At 55.0% G+C, this 21,498-nt stretch overlaps 1 protein-coding gene across 4 annotated transcripts; it reads right to left on the bottom strand.

Moving 5' to 3' along the window:
* Positions 1-5,679: 5,679 nt before the first annotated feature.
* GBA1 (glucosylceramidase beta 1) lies at positions 5,680-19,699 on the bottom strand. 4 transcript variants are annotated; one of them, XM_077463813.1, is made up of 11 exons: positions 19,642-19,699; positions 18,827-18,911; positions 15,399-15,593; positions 14,852-14,998; positions 14,620-14,753; positions 12,960-13,132; positions 12,640-12,877; positions 12,288-12,512; positions 8,845-9,008; positions 8,649-8,765; positions 5,680-5,873 (listed from the first exon to the last, which is right to left on the bottom strand). In XM_077463813.1, exons 1-11 carry the CDS (start codon positions 19,648-19,650, stop codon positions 5,768-5,770), a joined length of 1,593 nt encoding a protein of 530 aa, XP_077319939.1. In that variant the 5' UTR covers positions 19,651-19,699; the 3' UTR covers positions 5,680-5,767. The 4 variants fall into 4 exon arrangements, with proteins under 4 accessions (XP_077319939.1, XP_077319938.1, XP_077319937.1 ...); XM_077463812.1 differs by having other exon boundaries at positions 19,558-19,684; XM_077463811.1 differs by lacking the exons at positions 14,620-14,753; positions 14,852-14,998 and having other exon boundaries at positions 15,399-16,121; positions 16,755-18,911; positions 19,642-19,697.
* Positions 19,700-21,498: the final 1,799 nt, after the last annotated feature.

The raw sequence follows: 21,498 nt of genomic DNA, 5'->3' as shown, positions 1-21,498 counted from the left end.
CCATGATCATACTCGAAGGGTAGCACCACCAACACCATGATCATACTCGAAGGGTAGTACCACCAATGGGACAACCCCCACCAACACCATGACCATACTCGAAGGGTAGCACCACCAATGGGACAACCCCCACCAACACCATGATCATACGTGAAGGGTAGCACCACCAATGGGACAACCCCCACCAACACCATGATCATACGTGAAGGGTAGCACCACCAATAGGACAACCCCCACCAACACCATGATCATACTCGAAGGGTAGCACCACCGACACCATGATCATACTCGAAGGGTAGCACCACCGACACCATGATCATACTCGAAGGGTAGCACCACCGACACCATGATCATACTCGAAGGGTAGCACCACCGACACCATGATCATACTCGAAGGGTAGCACCACCGACACCATGATCATACTCGAAGGGTAGCACCACCGACACCATGATCATACTCGAAGGGTAGCACCACCGACACCATGATCATACTCGAAGGGTAGCACCACCGACACCATGATCATACTCGAAGGGTAGCACCACCGACACCATGATCATACGTGAAGGGTAGCACCACCAACACCATGATCCTACGTGAAGGGTAGCACCACCGACACCATGATCATACTTGAAAGGTAGCACCACCGACACCATGATCATACTCGAAGGGTAGCACCACCGACACCATGATCATACTCGAAGGGTAGCACCACCAACACCATGATCATACTCGAAGGGTAGTACCACCAATGGGACAACCCCCACCAACACCATGACCATACTCGAAGGGTAGCACCACCAATGGACAACCCCCACCAACACCATGATCATACGTGAAGGGTAGCACCACCAATGGGACAACCCCCACCAACACCATGATCATACGTGAAGGGTAGCACCACCAATAGGACAACCCCCACCAACACCATGATCATACTCGAAGGGTAGCACCACCGACACCATGATCATACTCGAAGGGTAGCACCACCGACACCATGATCACGAAGGGTAGCACCACCGACACCATGATCATACTCGAAGGGTAGCACCACCGACACCATGATCATACTCGAAGGGTAGCACCACCAATAGGACAACCCCCACCAACGCCATGATCATAGTTGAAGGGTAGCACCACCGACACCATGATCATACGTGAAGGGTAGCACCACCGACACCATGATCATACGTGAAGGGTAGCACCACCAACACCATGATCATACGTGAAGGGTAGCACCACCAATAGGACAACCCCCACCAACGCCATGCTCATAGTTGAAGGGTAGCACCACCAACACCATGATCATACTAAAGAGTAGCAGTACCCTTTACTATGATGAGGGTGTTGGTGGGGACAACCCCTACCAACACCATGATCATACTAAAGGATTACAACCCCACTGGGACAACATCCACCAACACCATGATCATACTACAGGGTAGAACCACCAATAGAACAACCGCCTTCAACACCATGGTCATACCGAAGGGTAATCCCACCAATGGGACAAGTCCCAACAACACCATGATCATACTAAAGGGTAGTACCACCATTAGGACAACCTCCACCAATGACATTAACCTAATAAAAGCATTACTGATGGGACAATCCTGGTGTCCAGAAATGTCCATCCCCCCTGAGGTCCAACACTGTTTATACTTCCCCCATATCTTAGGATAACATCACAGATGGGACACCCCAGTGGCCCCGGCACTAAGGATGGGACACCCCAGTGGCCCCGGCACTAAGGATGGGACACCCCAGTGGCCCCGGCACTAAGGGATGGGACACCCCAGTGGCCCCGGCACTAAGGATGGGACACCCCAGTGGCCCGGCACTAAGGATGGGACACCCCGGGGTCCGGCACAGTCTATCCTCTTCCTATGGAGATACATTGTGTCACTGTGATGAATCTGCTGTGTTTTTTTATCCTCCGTAACGTGGCGTTTCATGTTTTCCCGTCCTTGAAGCTGCAGCATGCCGCGGTTTTACTCCACCTGGTTTCACTTTTTTAAATTAAAGTCTGCAGAAAACCGATCTGAAACTAGTTTTCTCTTTAGAGGGTTTGGCAATGAACATTGGGGGAGGGGGGGGGGTCTGCATGTCACTAGATAGGAAGCGCAAAACAATATGCGGCGCTCTGTAAAGGTGGAGTGTAATCTGCTTCTGTTCAATGGATTGGATGACGGATGTAATTTCTTGTTGGCTGGTGCGGCGTTTGCTCACAGACCTCAGTAGGGTAAGCGGTTGTGTGTGGAATGAAGCAGATCACACAGTTCTTTATAAATTAATAATAAATTAACCATTTATTAGTAATAAAGTATTGGCATTTCAGATCATTGACATTCCAGCAGCTGCCCCCCCTCCCCCATCATCCCGAAGACTCCCTACACCGGCGGAGGAAAACTACCAAACGACAAAATCCGTAGCTTTCTGAACTTCAGTCCGTCTGTGGTGCTGGTTGATCCATCCATTGACTTCAGTACAACCAGTTTGTTGTTTTTTTTTTTCGCCCAGTCACCAGCTATAGCAACCAGCATTGATCATTGTGCTCTGCCGGTGGGGAAGACTCTCTGCTGTCACAACACAATAGCTCTGTGGGGGGGACTGACTGCATAATGTGTGGCCTCTGCCTGATGTCCTTCCCCCTCTCCGTCTGTCCTTCCCCCTCTCCGTCTGTCCTTCCCCCCCCCTCTCCATCTGTCCTTCCCCCCTCTCCGTCTGTCCTTCCTCTCCGTCTGTCCTTCCCCCTTCCATCCTTCCCTCCGTCTGTCCTTCCTTCCTCTCCGTCTGTCCTTCCCCCCCCCTCTCCATCTGTCCTTCCCTCCATCTGTCCTTCCCCCTCTCCGTCTGTCCTTCCTCTCCGTCTGTCCTTCCCCCTTCCATCCTTCCCTCTGTCTGTCCTTCCTTCCTCTCCGTCTGTCCTTCCCTCCGTCTGTCCTTCCCCCTCTCCATCTGTCCTTCCCTCCGTTCCCCCTCTCCGTCTGTCCTTCCTTCCTCTCCGTCTGTCCTTCCCTCCGTCTGTCCTTCCCCCTCTCCATCTGTCCTTCCCTCCGTTCCCCCTCTCCGTCTGTCCTTCCCTTCCTCTCCGTCTGTCCTTCCCTCCGTCTGTCCTTCCCCTCTCCATCTGTCCTTCCCTCCGTTCCCCCTCTCCGTCTGTCCTTCCTTCCTCTCCGTCTGTCCTTTCCGTCCTTCCCCCCCCCCCTCTTCCGTCCTTCCTCTCCGTCTGTCCTTCCCCCTTCCATCCTTCCCTCCGTCTGTCCTTCCATCCTTCCCTCCGTCTGTCCTTCCATCCTTCCCTCCGTCTGTCCTTCCATCCTTCCCTCCGTCTGTCCTTCCATCCTTCCCTCCGTCTGTCCTTCCATCCTTCCTCTCCGTCTGTCCTTCCATCCTTCCTCTCCGTCTGTCCTTCCTTCCTCTCCGTCTGTCCTTCCCTCCGTCTGTCCTTCCCCTTCCCTCCAACTGTCCTTCCGTCCTTCCCCTTCCTCTTCCCTCCATCTGTCCTTCCTTCCTCTCCATCTGTCCTCCCCCCTCTCCATCTGTCCTTCCTTCCTCTCTGTCCTTCCTTCCTCTCCGTCTGTCCTTCCTTCCTCTCCGTCTGTCCTTCCTTCCTTCCTCTCCGTCTGTCCTTCCCCTTCCTCTTCCCTCCATCTGTCCTTCCTTCCTCTCCGTCTGTCCTTCCTTCCTCTCCATCTGTCCTTCTCCCCCCCCCCCCCCCGTCTGTCCTTCCTTCCTCTCCGTCTGTCCTTCCCCTCCGTCTGTCCTTCCCCTTCCTCTTCCCTCCATCTGTCCTTCCTTCCTCTCCGTCTGTTCTTCCTTCCTCTCCGTCTGTTCTTCCTTCCTCTCCGTCTGTCCTTCCCCTTCCTCTCCGTCTGTCCTTCCCCTTCCTCTCCGTCTGTCCTTCCTCTCCGTCTGTCCTTCCGTCCTTCCCCTTCCTCTCCGTCTGTCCTTCCGTCCTTCCCCTTCCTCTCCGTCTGTCCTTCCTTCCTTCCCCTGCCCTCTGTCTGTCCTTCCTTCCTTCCCCTGCCCTCCGTCTGTCCTTCCTTCCTTCCCCTGCCCTCCGTCTGTCCTTCCTTCCTTCCCCTGCCCTCCGTCTGTCCTTCCTTCCTTCCCCTGCCCTCCGTCTGTCCTTCCTTCCCCTGCCCTCCGTCTGTCCTTCCTTCCTTCCCCTGCCCTCCGTCTGTCCTTCCTTCCTCGCCCTGCCCTCCGTCTGTCCTTCCTTCCCCTTCCCTCCGTCTGTCCTTCCTTCCTTCCCCTTCCCTCCGTCTGTCCTTCCTTCCTTCCCCTGCACTCCGTCTATCCTTCCTTCCGTCTGTCCTTCCTGCCCTCCGTCTGTCCTTCCTTCCTTCCCTGCCCTCCGTCTGTCCTTCCTTCCTTCCCTGCCCTCCGTCTGTCCTTCCTTCCTTCCCTGCCCTCCGTCTGTCCTTCCTTCCTTCCCTGCCCTCCGTCTGTCCTTCCTTCCTTCCCTGCCCTCCGTCTGTCCTTCCTTCCTTCCCTGCCCTCCGTCTGTCCTTCCTTCCTTCCTCTGCCCTCCGTCTGTCACTTCCTTCCTTCCCTGCCCTCCGTCTGTCCTCGTCTGTCCTTCCCCCCCCCCCCCCTCCATTATCTGTCTGTCCCTGGGGTTCTGATCCTCGGTATGTAGCGGGTGGGTGTGGGATTCCTCCAGGGTTGGGTCCTCCAGCTGTGTACACAGCGATGTGTAGAAAGTGTCGGGACCTCCCGCCCCTCCCCCATCTAGGAGTCGCATGCGCTCAGCTGCTGGATTTGGAGGGTCGGTACTTTTAAATCGCAGACCTGGAACATGTGAGTTGAGTGTCAGCTCCTTTGGCTCTTTATACCCAATATTACCAAAAGTATTGGGACACCTTTATGCACACACATGACCTATAATGGCCCCCCAGTCTTGGTCCAGAGGGGTCAATATTAAGTTGGCCCTTTGCAGCTATAACAGCTTCACCTCCTCTGGGAAGGCCGTCCACGAGGTTTAGGAGATGTGTCTATGGGAATGTCTGACCGTTCTTCCAGAAGAGCATTTGTGAAGTCAGGCACTGATGTTGGATGAGAAGGACACATGGGGGGAGGGGGTGATAGCGGAGGAAGATGTGAGCTCATGGTGGCGGTCTCTCTCTCGTGTCAGGGAATCGTGGTCTCTCTTTGCGGAGGGGCCCCCTCCTCCCCCCAGGGTCACGTCATTGCGGAGTTATGCTCTCTCTCTGCCAGGAAGAGCCGGGCGGAGTTCTCCACATAAGCCGGCTTGTCGCCGAGCCAAGTCCGTAATTACGGAACGCTGCCGTCACTTGGCGTCCACAAACCAGGATTGTGTTTACTCATTGGAGGGGGACACGTTGTACCCCCCTCCCCACCCCCCATAATTAGACCCTCTGCCATGTTTGCTCTTCTCCATCATAACATGGAAGGAATGTCTTCCCGGAGAAGACTCATCGACAAAACAGACGCCGCCGAGCCCCGGCTCCCGGGGGCCACCTAGTGGCCAAACTCTTCATCCTCAACCTCACCCATTTATGGAATACTCATCTTCATATCACCCACCTGCCTCCCTTTCTACAGGCTCTCGAGTTATCCCCATTCCCTGATACTTCAAGAGCCTGCGCAGCAACCCCTCATACTGCTTTAAATGCCCCACCCCCCCCTTATACAAAAAATTAGAAAGCTCGGAGTTGTCCTTTAAGCGTTCTTGAAATGGTGGACATGTATGTTCAGGGTGGAGAAGGCACCTAACGGGCATTCCCAGGACCCCCACGGCGATCACTGGCGTCTCCACAGATATGTCCGAATGGAGTTCGCTGGAGAATTACCGTCTATTGTCCCCACAGCCGGGTCCCAAATCCGGAACTTCACATCTTCCGAGTTCCTGGAAAGAAGAGAAATATCCGAGAGATAAACACAGGAACTCAGCACAGGGATGGTGAGAACCCCTCATAATGGGCACAGCGGGTGTACAGACCCGGGAACTCAGCACAGGGATGGTGAGAACCCCTCATAATGGGCACAGCGGGTGTACAGACCCGGGAACTCAGCACAGGGATGATGGGAACCCCTCATAATGGGCACAGCGGGTGTACAGACCCGGGAACTCAGCACAGGGATGGTGGGAACCCCTCATAATGGGCACAGCGGGTGTACAGACCCGGGAACTCGGCACAGGGATGGTGGGAACCCCTCATAATGGGCACAGCGGGTGTACAGACCCGGGAACTCAGCACAGGGATGGTGGGAACCCCTCATAATGGGCACAGCGGGTGTACAGACCCGGGAACTCAGCACAGGGATGGTGGGAACCCCTCATAATGGGCACAGCGGGCGTACAGACCCGGGAACTCAGCACAGGGATGGTGGGAACCCCTCATAATGGGCACAGCGGGTGTACAGACCCAGAAACTCGGCACAGGGATGGTGGGAACCCCTCATAATGGGCATAGCGGGTGTACAGACCCGGGAACTCAGCACAGGGATGGTGGGAACCCCTCATAATGGGCACAGCAGGTGTACAGACCCGGGAACTCGGCACAGGGATGGTGGGAACCCCTCATAATGGGCACAGCAGGTGTACAGACCCGGGAACTCGGCACAGGGATGGTGGGAACCTCTCATAATGGGCACAGCGGGTGTACAGACCCGGGAACTCAGCACAGGGATGGTGGGAACCCCTCATAATGGGCACAGCGGGTGTACAGACCCGGGAACTCAGCACAGGGATGGTGGGAACCCCTCATAATGGGCACAGCGGGTGTACAGACCCGGGAACTCAGCACAGGGATGGTGGGAACCCCTCATAATGGGCACAGCGGGTGTACAGACCCGGGAAAGCAGCACAGGGATGGTGGGAACCCCTCATAATGGGCACAGCGGGTGTACAGACCCGGGAACTCAGCACAGGGATGGTGGGAACCCCTCATAATGGGCACAGCGGGTGTACAGACCCGGGAACTCAGCACAGGGATGGTGGGAACCCCTCATAATGGGCACAGCGGGTGTACAGACCCGGGAACTCAGCACAGGGATGGTGGGAACCCCTCATAATGGGCACAGCGGGTGTACAGGCCCGGGAACTCAGCACAGGGATGGTGGGAACCCCTCATAATGGGCACAGCGGGTGTACAGACCCGGGAACTCAGCACAGGGATGGTGGGAACCCCTCATAATGGGCACAGCGGGTGTACAGACCCGGGAACTCAGCACAGGGATGGTGGGAACCCCTCATAATGGGCACAGCGGGTGTACAGACCCGGGAACTCAGCACAGGGATGGTGGGAACCCCTCATAATGGGCACAGCGGGTGTACAGACCCGGGAACTCAGCACAGGGATGGTGGGAACCCCTCATAATGGGCACAGCGGGTGTACAGACCCGGGAGCTCAGCACAGGGATGGGGTGGGAACCCCTCATAATGGGCACAGCGGGTGTACAGACCCGGGAGCTCAGCACAGGGATGGTGGGAACCCCTCATAATGGGCACAGCGGGTGTACAGACCCGGGAACTCAGCACAGGGATGGTGAGAACCCCTCATAATGGGCACAGCGGGTGTACAGACCCGGGAACTCAGCACAGGGATGGTGGGAACCCCTCATAATGGGCACAGCGGGGGTACAGACCAGGGAACTCGGCACAGGGATGGTGGGAACCCCTCATAATGGGCACAGCGGGTGTACAGACCCGGGAACTCAGCACAGGGATGGTGGGAACCCCTCATAATGGGCACAGCGGGCGTACAGACCCGGGAACTCGGCACAGGGATGGTGGGAACCCCTCATAATGGGCACAGCGGGCGTACAGACCCGGGAACTCGGCACAGGGATGGTGGGAACCCCTCATAATGGGCACAGCGGGTGTACAGACCCGGGAACTCAGCACAGGGATGGTGGGAACCCCTCATAATGGGCACAGCGGGTGTACAGACCCGGGAGCTCAGCACAGGGATGGTGGGAACCCCTCATAATGGGCACAGCGGGTGTACAGACCCGGGAGCTCAGCACAGGGATGGTGGGAACCCCTCATAATGGGCACAGCGGGTGTACAGACCCGGGAACTCGGCACAGGGATGGTGGGAACCCCTCATAATGGGCACAGCGGGTGTACAGACCCGGGAACTCGGCACAGTGATGGTGGGAACCCCTCATAATGGGCACAGCGGGTGTACAGACCCGGGAACTCGGCACAGGGATGGTGGGAACCCCTCATAATGGGCACAGCGGGTGTACAGACCCGGGAACTCGGCACAGGGATGGTGGGAACCCCTCATAATGGGCACAGCGGGTGTACAGACCCGGGAACTCAGCACAGGGATGGTGGGAACCCCTCATAATGGGCACAGCGGGTGTACAGACCCGGGAACTCAGCACAGGGATGGTGGGAACCCCTCATAATGGGCACAGCGGGTGTACAGACCCGGGAACTCAGCACAGGAATGGTGGGAACCCCTCATAATGGGCACAGCGGGTGTACAGACCCGGGAACTCGGCACAGGGATGGTGGGAACCCCTCATGATGGGCACAGCGGGTGTACAGACCCGGGAACTCAGCACAGGGATGGTGGGAACCCCTCATGATGGGCACAGCGGGTGTACAGACCCGGGAACTCAGCACAGGGATGGTGAGAACCCCTCATAATGGGCACATGCTACCCACCTGTTCAGAATGACCACGATGGCTGACCCTTCAGGACACAGGAAGGCGATAGTCTCCAGCTGACTCTTGTGGTTGGCGTCTAGTCCGACCCGTTGGGACCCCGCTGGGATGAATTTGCTGCATTGATAAAATATAGTTCGGTGTGATCGGTGGTCTTAGTGATGTCATTTCCAGGCACTCGTTGAACGTGATTTACCTGAAGTGAGCCGTGTGGTAGAAGGTCGGCTGCTTGTAGAAGACGTCTTTCTTCACATCAACGATAACAGGGCTGTCCACAAAATTCCCCACCCAGGTGGGGCCCCCACTGATGTCCAGAGCTAGATTCCAGTCCGTCCATCCCGTCACATAATAACTGAGGTCCTGGAAGAAGGAAAGAAAGCGAGGGGTTCAATGACTTGTAGGCCAGGACCATTCTACTGACTGGGGGGGTTCAATGACTTGTAGGCCAGGACCATTCTACTGACTGGGGGGGGGGAGGTTCAATGACTTGTAGGCCAGGACCATTCTACTGACTGGGGGGGGGAGGTTCAATGACTTGTAGGCCAGGACCATTCTACTGACTGGGGGGGGGGGGTTCAATGACTTGTAGGCCAGGACCATTCTACTGACTGGGGGGGATTCAATGAGTTGTACGCCAGGACCATTCTACTGACTGGGGGGGAGGTTCAATGACTTGTAGGCCAGGACCATTCTACTTACTGGGGGGATCCAATGACTTGTAGGCCAGGACCATTCTACTGACTGGAGGGGTTCAATGACTTGTAGGCCAGGACCATTTTACTGACTGGGGGGGATTCAATGACTTGTAGACCAGGACCATTCTACTGACTGGGGGGATTCAATGACTTGTAGGCCAGGACCATTCTACTGACTGGGGGGATTCAATGAGTTGTACGCCAGGACCATTCTACTGACTGGGGGGTTCAATGACTTGTAGGCCAGGACCATTCTACTGACTGGGGGGATTCAATGACTTGTAGGCCAGGACCATTCTACTGACTGGGGGGGGAGGTTCAATGACTTGTAGGCCAGGACCATTCTACTGACTGGGGGGGGGGGGGGTTCAATGACTTGTAGGACAGGACCATTCTACTGACTGGGGGGGGTTCAATGACTTGTAGGACAGGACCATTCTACTGACTGGGGGGGGTTCAATGACTTGTAGGACAGGACCATTCTACTGACTGGGGGGGGGGGGGGGGTTCAATGACTTGTAGACTAGGACCATACTACCAGTTCGTGAATCGTCTGAGCCATGTAGGCCTAGGGCCAGGAGTCCTCTACCATTTAAAGGAAGTCAGAGATTTGTAGGCCAGAACCCTTCTATAGACTTGGGGGGGTGAAGGACTTGTAGGCCAGGATCATTCTACTGACTGGGGGGATTCAATTACTTGTAGGCCAGGACCATTCTACCTGACTGGGGGGGTTCAATGACTTGTAGGCCAGGACCATTCTACTGACTAGGGGGGGGGGGTTCAATGACTTGTAGGCCAGGACCATTCTACTGACTGGGGGGATTCAATGACTTGTAGGCCAGGACCATTCTACTGACTGGGGGGGGGGGGGGTTCAATGACTTGTAGGCCAGGACCATTCTACTGACTGGGGGGGGTTCAATGACTTGTAGGCCAGGACCATTCTACTGGCTGGGAAGGTTCAATGACTTGTAGGCCAGGACCATTCTACTGACTGGGGGATTCAATGACTTGTAGGCCAGGACCATTCTACTGACTGGGGGGGGGTTCAATGACTTGTAGGCCAGGACCATTCTACTGACTGGGGGGGGGTTCAATGACTTGTAGGCCAGGACCATTCTACTGACTGGGGGGATTCAATGACTTGTAGGCCAGGACCATTCTACTGACTGGGGGGGGGGGGTTCAATGACTTGTAGGCCAGGACCATTCTACTGACTGGGGGGGGTTCAATGACTTGTAGGCCAGGACCATTCTACTGACTGGGGGGGGTTCAATGACTTGTAGGCCAGGACCATTCTACTGGCTGGGGGGGGTTCAATGACTTGTAGGCCAGGACCATTCTACTGGCTGGGAAGGTTCAATGACTTGTAGGCCAGGACCATTCTACTGACTGGGGGATTCAATGACTTGTAGGCCAGGACCATTCTACTGACTGGGGGGGGGGGTTCAATGACTTGTAGGACAGGACCATTCTACTGACTGGGGGGATTCGATGACTTGTAGACCAGAACCATTCTACTGACAGGGAGATTCAATGACTTGTAGGCCAGGACCATTCTACTGACTGGGGGGGGGTTCAATGACTTGTAGGCCAGGACCATTCTACTGACTGGGGGGATCCAATGACTTGTAGGCCAGGACCATTCTACTGACGGGGGGGGGGGGGGGGTTCAATGACTTGTAGGCCAGGACCATTCTACTGACGGGGGGGGGGGGGTTCAATGACTTGTAGGCCAGGACCATTCTACTGACGGGGGGGGGTTCAATGACTTGTAGGCCAGGACCATTCTACTGACTGGGGGGATTCAATGACTTGTAGGCCAGGACCATTCTACTGACTGGGGGGTTCAATGACTTGTAGGCCAGGACCATTCTACTGACTGGGGGGTTCAATGACTTGTAGGCCAGGACCATTCTACTGACAGGGAGATTCAATGACTTGTAGGCCAGGACCATTCTACTGACTGGGGGGGGGTTCAATGACTTGTAGGCCAGGACCATTCTACTGACTGGGGGGATCCAATGACTTGTAGGCCAGGACCATTCTACTGACGGGGGGGGGGGGGTTCAATGACTTGTAGGCCAGGACCATTCTACTGACTGGGGGATTCAATGACTTGTAGGCCAGGACCATTCTACTGACTGGGGGGGATCCAATGACTTGTAGGCCAGGACCATTCTACTGACGGGGGGGGGGGGGGTTCAATGACTTGTAGGCCAGGACCATTCTACTGACTGGGGGGATTCAATGACTTGTAGGCCAGGACCATTCTACTAACTGGGGGGGGGGGGGGGGGGGTTCAATGACTTGTAGGCCAGGACCATTCTACAGACTGGGGGGATTCAATGACTTGTAGGCCAGGACCATTCTACTGACTGGGGGGATCCAATGACTTGTAGGCCAGGACCATTCTACTGACGGGGGGGGGGGGGTTCAATGACTTGTAGGCCAGGACCATTCTACTGACTGGGGGATTCAATGACTTGTAGGCCAGGACCATTCTACTGACTGGGGGGATCCAATGACTTGTAGGCCAGGACCATTCTACTGACGGGGGGGGGGGGGGGGGTTCAATGACTTGTAGGCCAGGACCATTCTACTGACTGGGGGATTCAATGACTTGTAGGCCAGGACCATTCTACTAACTGGGGGGGGGGGGGGGGGGGGTTCAATGACTTGTAGGCCAGGACCATTCTACTGACTGGGGGGTTCAATGACTTGTAGGCCAGGACCATTCTACTGACAGGGAGATTCAATGACTTGTAGGCCAGGACCATTCTACTGACTGGGGGGTTCAATGACTTTTAGGCCAGGACCATTGTACAGACTGGGGGGATTCAATGACTTGTAGGCCAGGACCATTCTACAGACTGGGAAAGGAGGGGGTTGGGATACCTATAAAGAGATGTGATAGGACAGTAGACACCGGCTGGTAATCTCACCTCTATGATACGATGGCTGTATAGGTTCCCCCTCTCCCAGGATCCAAGGTGCACCCCCTTATCCCAAGGCATGAAACCAGCACAAGCCTCACTGGCAAACAAGAAGTATTCTGGGTAGAGGTCATGGGTGTGGCCCAGAGTGGCATCTGCAGGTATTAACCCATCCAGGTACCAGTGGAGGGCGATGCCATGAACGTAGCGGGCAGCCTCCTGGTCTGAGAGAATCTGTAAAGATAAGGCAGAAGATAATGGATCTCACCTCTGAGACCCGGCCCGCTCGTGCCTCTGCTAGGTTGGATCCACGCTGCAGCTTTGACCGGCAGAAGCGGCACAATAACCCGCAGTCACTCACCACTTCAGCCCAGTAGGGCAGCAGAATGCGGTTGTCGTCGACGATCATGATCTGAACGTCTCGGTGGGAACTGTTGGCGAAGGCCGGGCCCAGATCCTTGGCGATAAAGTCCCTCATGTGCTCCGGCGTGAAACCCAAACACTGGAAGGGATAGCCGTCCAACATCCCCGCCGTGGGCTCGTTCTCCACCGTCACCGCCCAGAACGTCACGTTGTGCTTGGCGTATTCGTCCAGAAATCTGAAGACGTAAAAGAAGAGAGTTGATTTCTGATCGGAGGAGGTCCGGGAGAGGAGCCCCTACATGGCGGCACAGAGCATACCTGATGAAATAGTTGGCCCAGGTCTTATAGTAGCGATCTCCGGGAGAGCCTATGAGAGTTCCCTTCCCTCGGATGTCCCCATTGGTCTTCATCCAAGGCGGGGCCGTCCAGGGGCTTCCGAACAAAGAGATGGGCCTTTCCGATAAGCTCTTCGCTTTGCGTATGATGGGAATCTAGAAGAAGACATCGGGTGGGTGTTGGAATGACCCCGATGGTCTACAGCAGGGATCCTCAACCTACGGCCCTCCAGCTGTTGTGAAACTACACGTCCCATGAGGCATTGCAAAACTCTGACATTCAAAGACATGACTGGGCATGATGGGAATTGTAGTTCCTGAACAACTGGGGGGCCGTAGTTTGAAGACCCCTGACGTCTCTACGCCTCACCTTCAGTTTGATGTCCTCCACCTGCAGATTAAACGACTCCAGACTGAAGTCTCCTTCTTTATCCAGATATGTGTAGATTCGGGTGGAGAAGTCACAGCTGGCCATGGGGACACAGGGATGGTGGGAACCCCTCATAATGGGCACAGCGGGTGTACAGACCCGGGAACTCAGCACAGGGATGGTGGGAACCCCTCATAATGGGCACAGCGGGTGTACAGACCAGGGAATCAGGTGGGTGTTGGAATGACCCCCGATGGTCTACAGCAGGGATCCTCAACCTACGGCCCTCCAGCTGTTGTGAAACTACACGTCCCATGAGGCATTGCAAAACTCTGACATTCAAAGACATGACTGGGCATGATGGGAATTGTAGTTCCTGAACAACTGGGGGGCCGTAGTTTGAAGACCCCGATGGTCCACAGACTTCTCTACGCCTCGATCTTCACTCCTCACCTTTAGTTTGATGTCCTCCATCTGCAGATTAAACGACTCCAGACTGAAGTCTCCTTCTTTATCCAGATATGTGTAGATTCGGGTGGAGAAGTCACAGCTGGCCATGGGGACACAGGGATGGTGGGAACCCCTCATAATGGGCACAGCGGGCGTACAGACCCCGGGAACTCAGCACAGGGATGGTGGGAACCCCTCATAATGGGCACTGCGGGTGTACAGACCCGGGAACTCAGCACAGGGATGGTGGGAACCCCTCATAATGGGCACTGCGGGTGTACAGACCCGGGAACTCAGCACAGGGATGGTGGGAACCCCTCATAATGGGCACAGCGGGTGTACAGACCCAGGAACTCAGCACAGGGATGGTGGGAACTCCTCATAATGGGCACAGCGGGTATACAGACCCGGGAACTCAGCACAGGGATGGGGGGAACCCCTCATAATGGGCACAGCGGGTGTACAGACCCGGGAACTCAGCACAGGGATGGTGGGAACCCCTCATAATGGGCACAGCGGGTGTACAGACCCGGGAACTCAACACATGGATGGTGGGAACCCCTCATAATGGGCACAGCGGGTGCACAGACCAGGGAATCAGGTGGGTGTTGGAATGACCCCCGATGGTCTACAGCAGGGATCCTCAAACTACGGCCCTCCAGCTGTTGTGAAACTACACGTCCCATGAGGCATTGCAAAACTCTGACATTCAAAGACATGACTGGGCATGATGGGAATTGTAGTTCCTGAACAACTGGAGGGCCGTAGTTTGAAGACCCCGATGGTCTACAGACGTCTCTATGGGACGATCTTCACGCCTCACCTTCAGTTTGATGTCCTCCACCTGCAAACTAAACGACTCCAGACTGAAGTCTCCTTCTTTATCCAGATATGTGTAGATTCGGGTGGAGAAGTCACAGCTGGCCATGGGGACACGCAGAATATTGTAACCGATTCCTAAGCAATTGGAAGAATGGGGGGGGGGGGAGGGGGCATTACAGCCTCTGGTGATGATAAAGAAACCCCTTTAACCCCCACATGGTGGCGCAGCTCACCTTCCTCGGAGAAGTAGGACCTCAGCAGTTTGTCTTGAGTCGCCTCGCTCAGCGCCAGAATGTTGATGGCAGCGGAATCGGTCACCGCGCCGCCAAAGCCCTTCATGACCTGAAACTTCTGCTTAACGTTCAGTGTGAGGAGAAGATCTCAAGACAAGAACAGCAAAGAACAGATTTCAATTCGAAGACAAAGTTATCCCCCCCCCCCACCCCCCAAATATCACAAGTTTAGTAATAAAGAAAAAGGAAATAAGTTGGGCCCGTCTTTGACTTCAGATCTCCAGAACTTCTCAGAAAGGTTGAGTGACGTCTCGATCCGGAGACTGAAGAGGCCACGGAAGATTTTATCACCAAAATTACGAAGTCAAAGGTGTTAATAAGCAAAATTATAAACCTGGGAAAACGTGAAAACCTCCAGAAGACGAGGTTGGCACCGCTGTGGTCTGATCATTTCTCCACAAGGTCCATCTTATTTCCTACTTTACACAAGAAGAACATTGCGCTTCTCTAACAAACATTGGAGGACCCCAAAAGGTGTGATAGTTACCGGCTGATGCAGAGTGATTGCGGGCGATGGGCCCAGTGCTTCTCTCCAGACGCTTCCCGGCCTGGCTGCTTTCATACACGCTGTAGGTGCCCAGCACTGGCAGGTCGATGGCATCCAGGCCATCACAATAAGTGGCATTACATTGACACACAAAAGAGCTCTGCCCGAAATGAACCTGAATACATGGACGGGATCCTGAGGAAACACGGAAGAGAAATGGAAGGACAACGACACTTCTGCTAGGCGCAGTTCAGCCCCAATACCCTCCCGCCAGAGACTCTCCGACCTCTCTCTCCACCATAGACCCAATACCCTCCCGCCAGAGACTCTCCAACCTCTCTCTCCACCATAGACCCAATACCCTCCCGCCAGAGACTCTCCGACCTCTCTCTCCACCATAGACCCAATACCCTCCCGCCAGAGACTCTCCGACCTTTCTCCACCAGAGCCCCAATACCCTCCCACCAGAGACTCTCCAACCTCTCTCTCCACCATAGACCCAATACCCTCCCGCCAGAGACTCTCCGACCTCTCTCTCCACCATAGACCCAATACCCTCCCGCCAGAGACTCTCCAACCTCTCTCTCCACCATAGACCCAATACCCTCCCGCCAGAGACTCTCCGACCTCTCTCTCCACCATAGACCCAATACCCTCCCGCCAGAGACTCTCCGACCTTTCTCCACCAGAGCCCCAATACCCTCCCACCAGAGACTCTCCAACCTCTCTCTCCACCATAGACCCAATACCCTCCCGCCAGAGACTCTCCGACCTCTCTCTCCACCATAGACCCAATACCCTCCCGCCAGAGACTCTCCGACCTTTCTCCACCATAGACCCAATACCCTCCCGCCAGAGACTCTCCAACCTCTCTCTCCACCATAGACCCAATACCCTCCCGCCAGAGACTCTCCAACCTCTCTCTCCACCATAGACCCAATACCCTCCCGCCAGAGACTCTCCAACCTCTCTCTCCACCATAGACCCAATACCCTCCCGCCAGAGACTCTCCGACCTCTCTCTCCACCATAGACCCAATACCCTCCCGCCAGAGACTCTCCGACCTTTCTCCACCATAGACCCAATACCCTCCCGCCAGAGACTCTCCAACCTCTCTCTCCACCATAGACCCAATACCCTCCCGCCAGAGACTCTCCAACCTCTCTCTCCACCATAGACCCAATACCCTCCCGCCAGAGACTCTCCAACCTCTCTCTCCACCATAGACCCAATACCCTCCCGCCAGAGACTCTCCAACCTCTCTCTCCACCATAGACCCAATACCCTCCCGCCAGAGACTCTCCAACCTCTCTCTCCACCATAGACCCAGTACCCTCCCGCCAGAGACTCTCCGACCTTTCTCCACCATAGACCCAGTACCCTCCCGCCAGAGACTCTCCGACCTTTCTCCACCAGAGCCCCAATACCCTCCCGCCAGAGACTCTCCGACCTTTCTCCACCATAGACCCAATACCCTCCCACCAGAGACTCTCCGACCTTTCTCCACCAGAGCCCCAATACCCTCCCGCCAGAGACTCTCCGACCTTTCTCCACCAGAGCCCCAATACCCTCCCGCCAGAGACTCTCCGACCTTTCTCCACCATAGACCCAGTACCCTCCCGCCAGAGACTCTCCGACCTTTCTCCACCATAGACCCAGTACCCTCCCGCCAGAGACTCTCCGACCTTTCTCCACCATAGACCCAATACCCTCCCACCAGAGACTCTCCGACCTTTCTCCACCATAGACCCAATACCCTCCCACCAGAGACTCTCCGACCTTTCTCCACCAGAGCCCCAATACCCTCCCGCCAGAGACTCTCCGACCTTTCTCCACCATAGACCCAGTACCCTCCCGCCAGAGACTCTCCGACCTTTCTCCACCATAGACCCAATACCCTCCCACCAGAGACTCTCCGACCTTTCTCCACCATAGACCCAATACCCTCCCACCAGAGACTCTCCGACCTTTCTCCACCATAGACCCAGTACCCTCCCACCAGCCTTTCTCCACCAGAGTACCAATACCCTTCTGCCAGAGACTCTCCGACCTTTCTCCCCAATAGGCCCAGTACCCTCCCACCAGTGACTCTCTGACCTTTCTCCACCATAGGCCCAGTAGCCTTTCTCCACCATAGGCCCAGTACCCTCCCACCAGCCTTTATCCACCAGAGTACCAATACCCTCCCACCAGATACTCTCAAACCTTTCTCCACCATAGACCCAGTACCCTCCCACCAGCCTTTATCCACCTTAGGCCCAGTACCCTCCCACCAGTGACTCTCCAGCCTTTCTCCACCAGAGTACCAATACCCTCCCACCAGAGACTCTCTGACCTTTCTCCCCCATAGGCCAAATATCCTCCTACAAGAAACTCTGGAGCCTTTATCCACCATGGGCCCAATACCTTCCTGCCAGAGACTCTCTGTCCTTTGTCCGCCAGAGCCCAAATACTCTCCCTCCCATCAGATGCTTTTCAACCCTTCTCCACCAGAGCCTCAATACCCTCCCACAGAGACTCTCCAGCCTGTCTCCACTAGAGCCCAATACCCTTCCACCAGAGACTATGCAACTCTTTTCCACCATAGGCCCAATACCCTCCCACTGGTCACTTTTCAAACTTTCTCCACCAGAGCCCCAATACCCTCCCTCCAGGGACTCCACAACTTTTTTTCCATCATAAATGCCCAGTACCCTCTCACCAGAAGTTTACCAAGCTTTCTCCACCATAGGCCTAATACCCTCCCGCCAGTCGCTTTTCAACCTTATTCCACCGAAGCCCCAATACCCTCCTGCCAAAGTCTCTCTGACCTTTCTCCACCATAGGCTAAGTACCCTTCCACCAGAGACTCTCCAACCTTTCTCCACCAGAGCCCTAATACCCTCCTGCCAGAAACTCTTCATACTTTCTCCACCAGAGCCCTAATACCCTCCTGCCAGAAACTCTTCATACTTTCTCCACCATAAGCCCAATACCCTCCTGCCAGCCACTTTTCAACCTTTCTACATCAGAGCCCCAATACCTTCCTGCAAGATGCTTTTCAACCTTTCTCCACTATAGGCCCAGTACATCCCCACCAGAGGCCCACTAAGCTTTCTCCACCATAGGCCTAATACCCTTTCACCAGAGACTCTCCAACCTTTCTCCGCCAGAGCCCTAATACCCTCCCGCCAGAAGATTTTCAACAGTTCTCCACCAGAGCCTTTTTCGACACTAGAGCCCCGATACCCTCCCATCAGGTGCTTTTCCACCCTTCTCCACCAGAGCCCCAATATCCTCCAACCAGAGACCCTCTAAACTTTCTTCACCAGAGAGTCAATCACCTTTTCCCACCATAGCCCTGATATTCTCTCCCTAGAGACTCTCCAACCCTTCTCTTTGTCTCTCAGGAATATCTGGGGGTGACCTCTAATTTAACATTTTCTCACCTGAGATAGATGGAAATGAAAGCAGCGAGGCCAGAAGCAGCACCCAGATGTTGGCCATGATGGCTGAGACAAGGCCACCCGCTACCTGTAGAGAGACAGAAACACTCAGAGGTCATGGGTCAATGGTCATGGGTCAAAGGTTGTGGATTGGAGTCACGGGTCCGGGTGGGACAATAGCACGTTTGGACGGTGAGGTTTTCTGTATGAAGGTCTCAGTGGGCCAATGAGAGGGCTGCTTAAATCTTCATTCCGAAGAATAGAAAGCCAGGTGTACGTGAGGAGTGACTGCAGGGGGCGCTATCTCAGAGGTGACATTGACAAACTCACCCCCCCCCCCCCCAAAGATTGGCCAAGCACCGGTGTCACCCATAAATGAGAGATCTCCGCATAGCCCACCCTAAAAGAGGTGACAGATCCATCACCATCTCTCGCTGGGCCCCATCCGAGACACCCGGGGCCCCTTCCTGCCCCTTTCTGAGAACATTTCTCTGGAAACATTCAGATTGGAAGGGAAGTGACCCTGAGAACTTTGAATAGTAAACCTTCCCAGGCGTTGTCCCTGGACGGCGGTACTTTGGGGTGTCCATACGGCACTCTGCGCAGCCCCGGGGAGGAGGGGAGGTTATATAATGAAGTGCAGCATGAAATAGGAAGTTCTCCTGCACATGATTGGATGTCACCTCCACCACAAATTCCCCCGATGAGTTGAAGAGATTGGATTGGCTCCTCACCGTCGCTTTGATTCCATCGATCACCAACAAAGGGTTAAATGTGCTGTGACTGAGAGGCCCCACCATCGCCCTCCGATCACTCACCCTCTGCATGTCCTGGGCTCTGACACTTCCTGGTCATGTGACCCGCCCCAGTCATGTGACCCATCTGCTGATACAATGTTTCTCTTATTGTTTCCCATTCAGCATTTCCTGGAAGGGGCAAAACAAACAATTGCCCTGGAATAATACCCCCAGCTCACCGCACGGCCCTGCCGGGGACACCCCCATCCTCAGATCGTGGGATAGGAAGGCTTCCACCTCCCCTCTCTAAATCATGATTGCTGAACATGGAAAATGCTAGTTTCCTGGCTGTTATGCTGATCCTCAGTCTTCACTCTGGTGTCTCCGAACTCTGTACTGACTCTGCCGGGGCCACAGAGAGAACCTCCGGGGGGGGGGAGCGTATGGAGGGTCTCTGATAATATATAAAGGGCCACCAGGGAAGGGGCATTGCTGGACTTTCCTGAGGGTTTATTATAATATATGGAGGACCCGGGGGGGGGGGGGGGTGACCATTGCTGAAGCTTATGGAGGTCTCTTATAATATATGGAGGACCCCAAGGGGGGGGGGGCATTTCTGAAACCTATGGAGGTCTCTTATAATATATGGAGGACCCCAGGGGGGGGGGGGGGGGGCGACCATTGCTGAAACTTATAGAGGTCTCTTATAATATATGGAGGACCCCGGGGGGGGGGGGGGGGCGACCATTGCAGAAACTTATAGAGGTCTCTTATAATATATGGAGGACCTGGGGGGGGGGGGGGGGGGACCATTGCTGAAGCTTATGGAGGGCTCTTATAATATATGGAGGACCCCAAGGGGGGGGGGGGGCATTGCTGAAACCTATGGAGGTCTCCTATAATATATGGAGGACCTGGGGGGGGGGGGCGACCATTGCTGAAACTTATGGAGGTCTCTTATAATATATGGAGGACCCCAAGGGGGGGGGCATTGCTGAGACTTATGGAGGTCTCATAATATTTGGAGGACCGGGGGGGGGGGGGGCATTGGCTGTTATGGCGGTCTCTTATAATATATGGAGGACCCCAAGGGGGGGGCCATTGCTGAGACTTATGGAGGTCTCTTATAATGTATGGAGGACCCCAGGGGGGGTGACCATTGCTGAAACTTATGGAGGTCTCATAATATATGGAGGACCCCTGGAGGGGGCATTGCTGAAGCTTATGGAGGGCTCTTATAATATATGGAGGACCCCGGGGGGGGGGGGCATTGCTGAAACTTATGGAGGACCCCAGGGGGGTATTGCTGAGACTTATGGAGGTCTCCTATAATATATGGAGGACCCCAGGGGGGCGGCAATTGCTGAAACTTATGGAGGTCTCCTATAATATATGGAGGACCCCGGGGGGGGGGGGCATTTCTGAAACTTATGGAGGTCTCTTATAATATATGGAGGACCCAGGGGGGGGGGGCATTGCTGAAACTTATGGAGGACCCCAGGGGGGCATTGCTGAAACTTATGGAGGTCTCCTATAATATATGGAGGACCCCAGGGGGGGGGGCATTGCTGAAACCTATGGAGGTCTCTTATAATGTATGGAGGACCCCAGGGGGGGGTGACCATTGCTGAAACTTATGGAGGACCCATAATATATGGAGGACCCCGGGAGGGGGCATTGCTGAAGCTTATGGAGGGCTCCTATAATATATGGAGGACCCAAGGGGGGCGACCATTGCTGAAAGTTATAGAGGTCTCCTATAATATATGGAGGTCTCTTATAATATATGGAGGACCTGGGGGGGGGGGGCGACCATTGCTGAAGCTTATGGAGGTCTCTTATAATATATGGAGGACCCCAAGTGGGGGGGGGGGGGGCATTGCTGAAACTTATGGAGGTCTCATAATATATGGAGGACCCCGGGGGGGGGGGGGGGGG

Source organism: Lithobates pipiens, unplaced genomic scaffold (genome assembly GCF_037356315.1).
Source record: "Lithobates pipiens isolate NorthernLeopardFrog02 unplaced genomic scaffold, aLitPip1_a1.2 Scaffold_30, whole genome shotgun sequence".
Taxonomy (NCBI): Eukaryota; Metazoa; Chordata; class Amphibia; order Anura; family Ranidae; genus Lithobates; species Lithobates pipiens.
The sequence above is the reverse complement of the archived record's forward strand: the minus strand, read 5'-3'. Positions and strand labels throughout refer to the sequence as shown.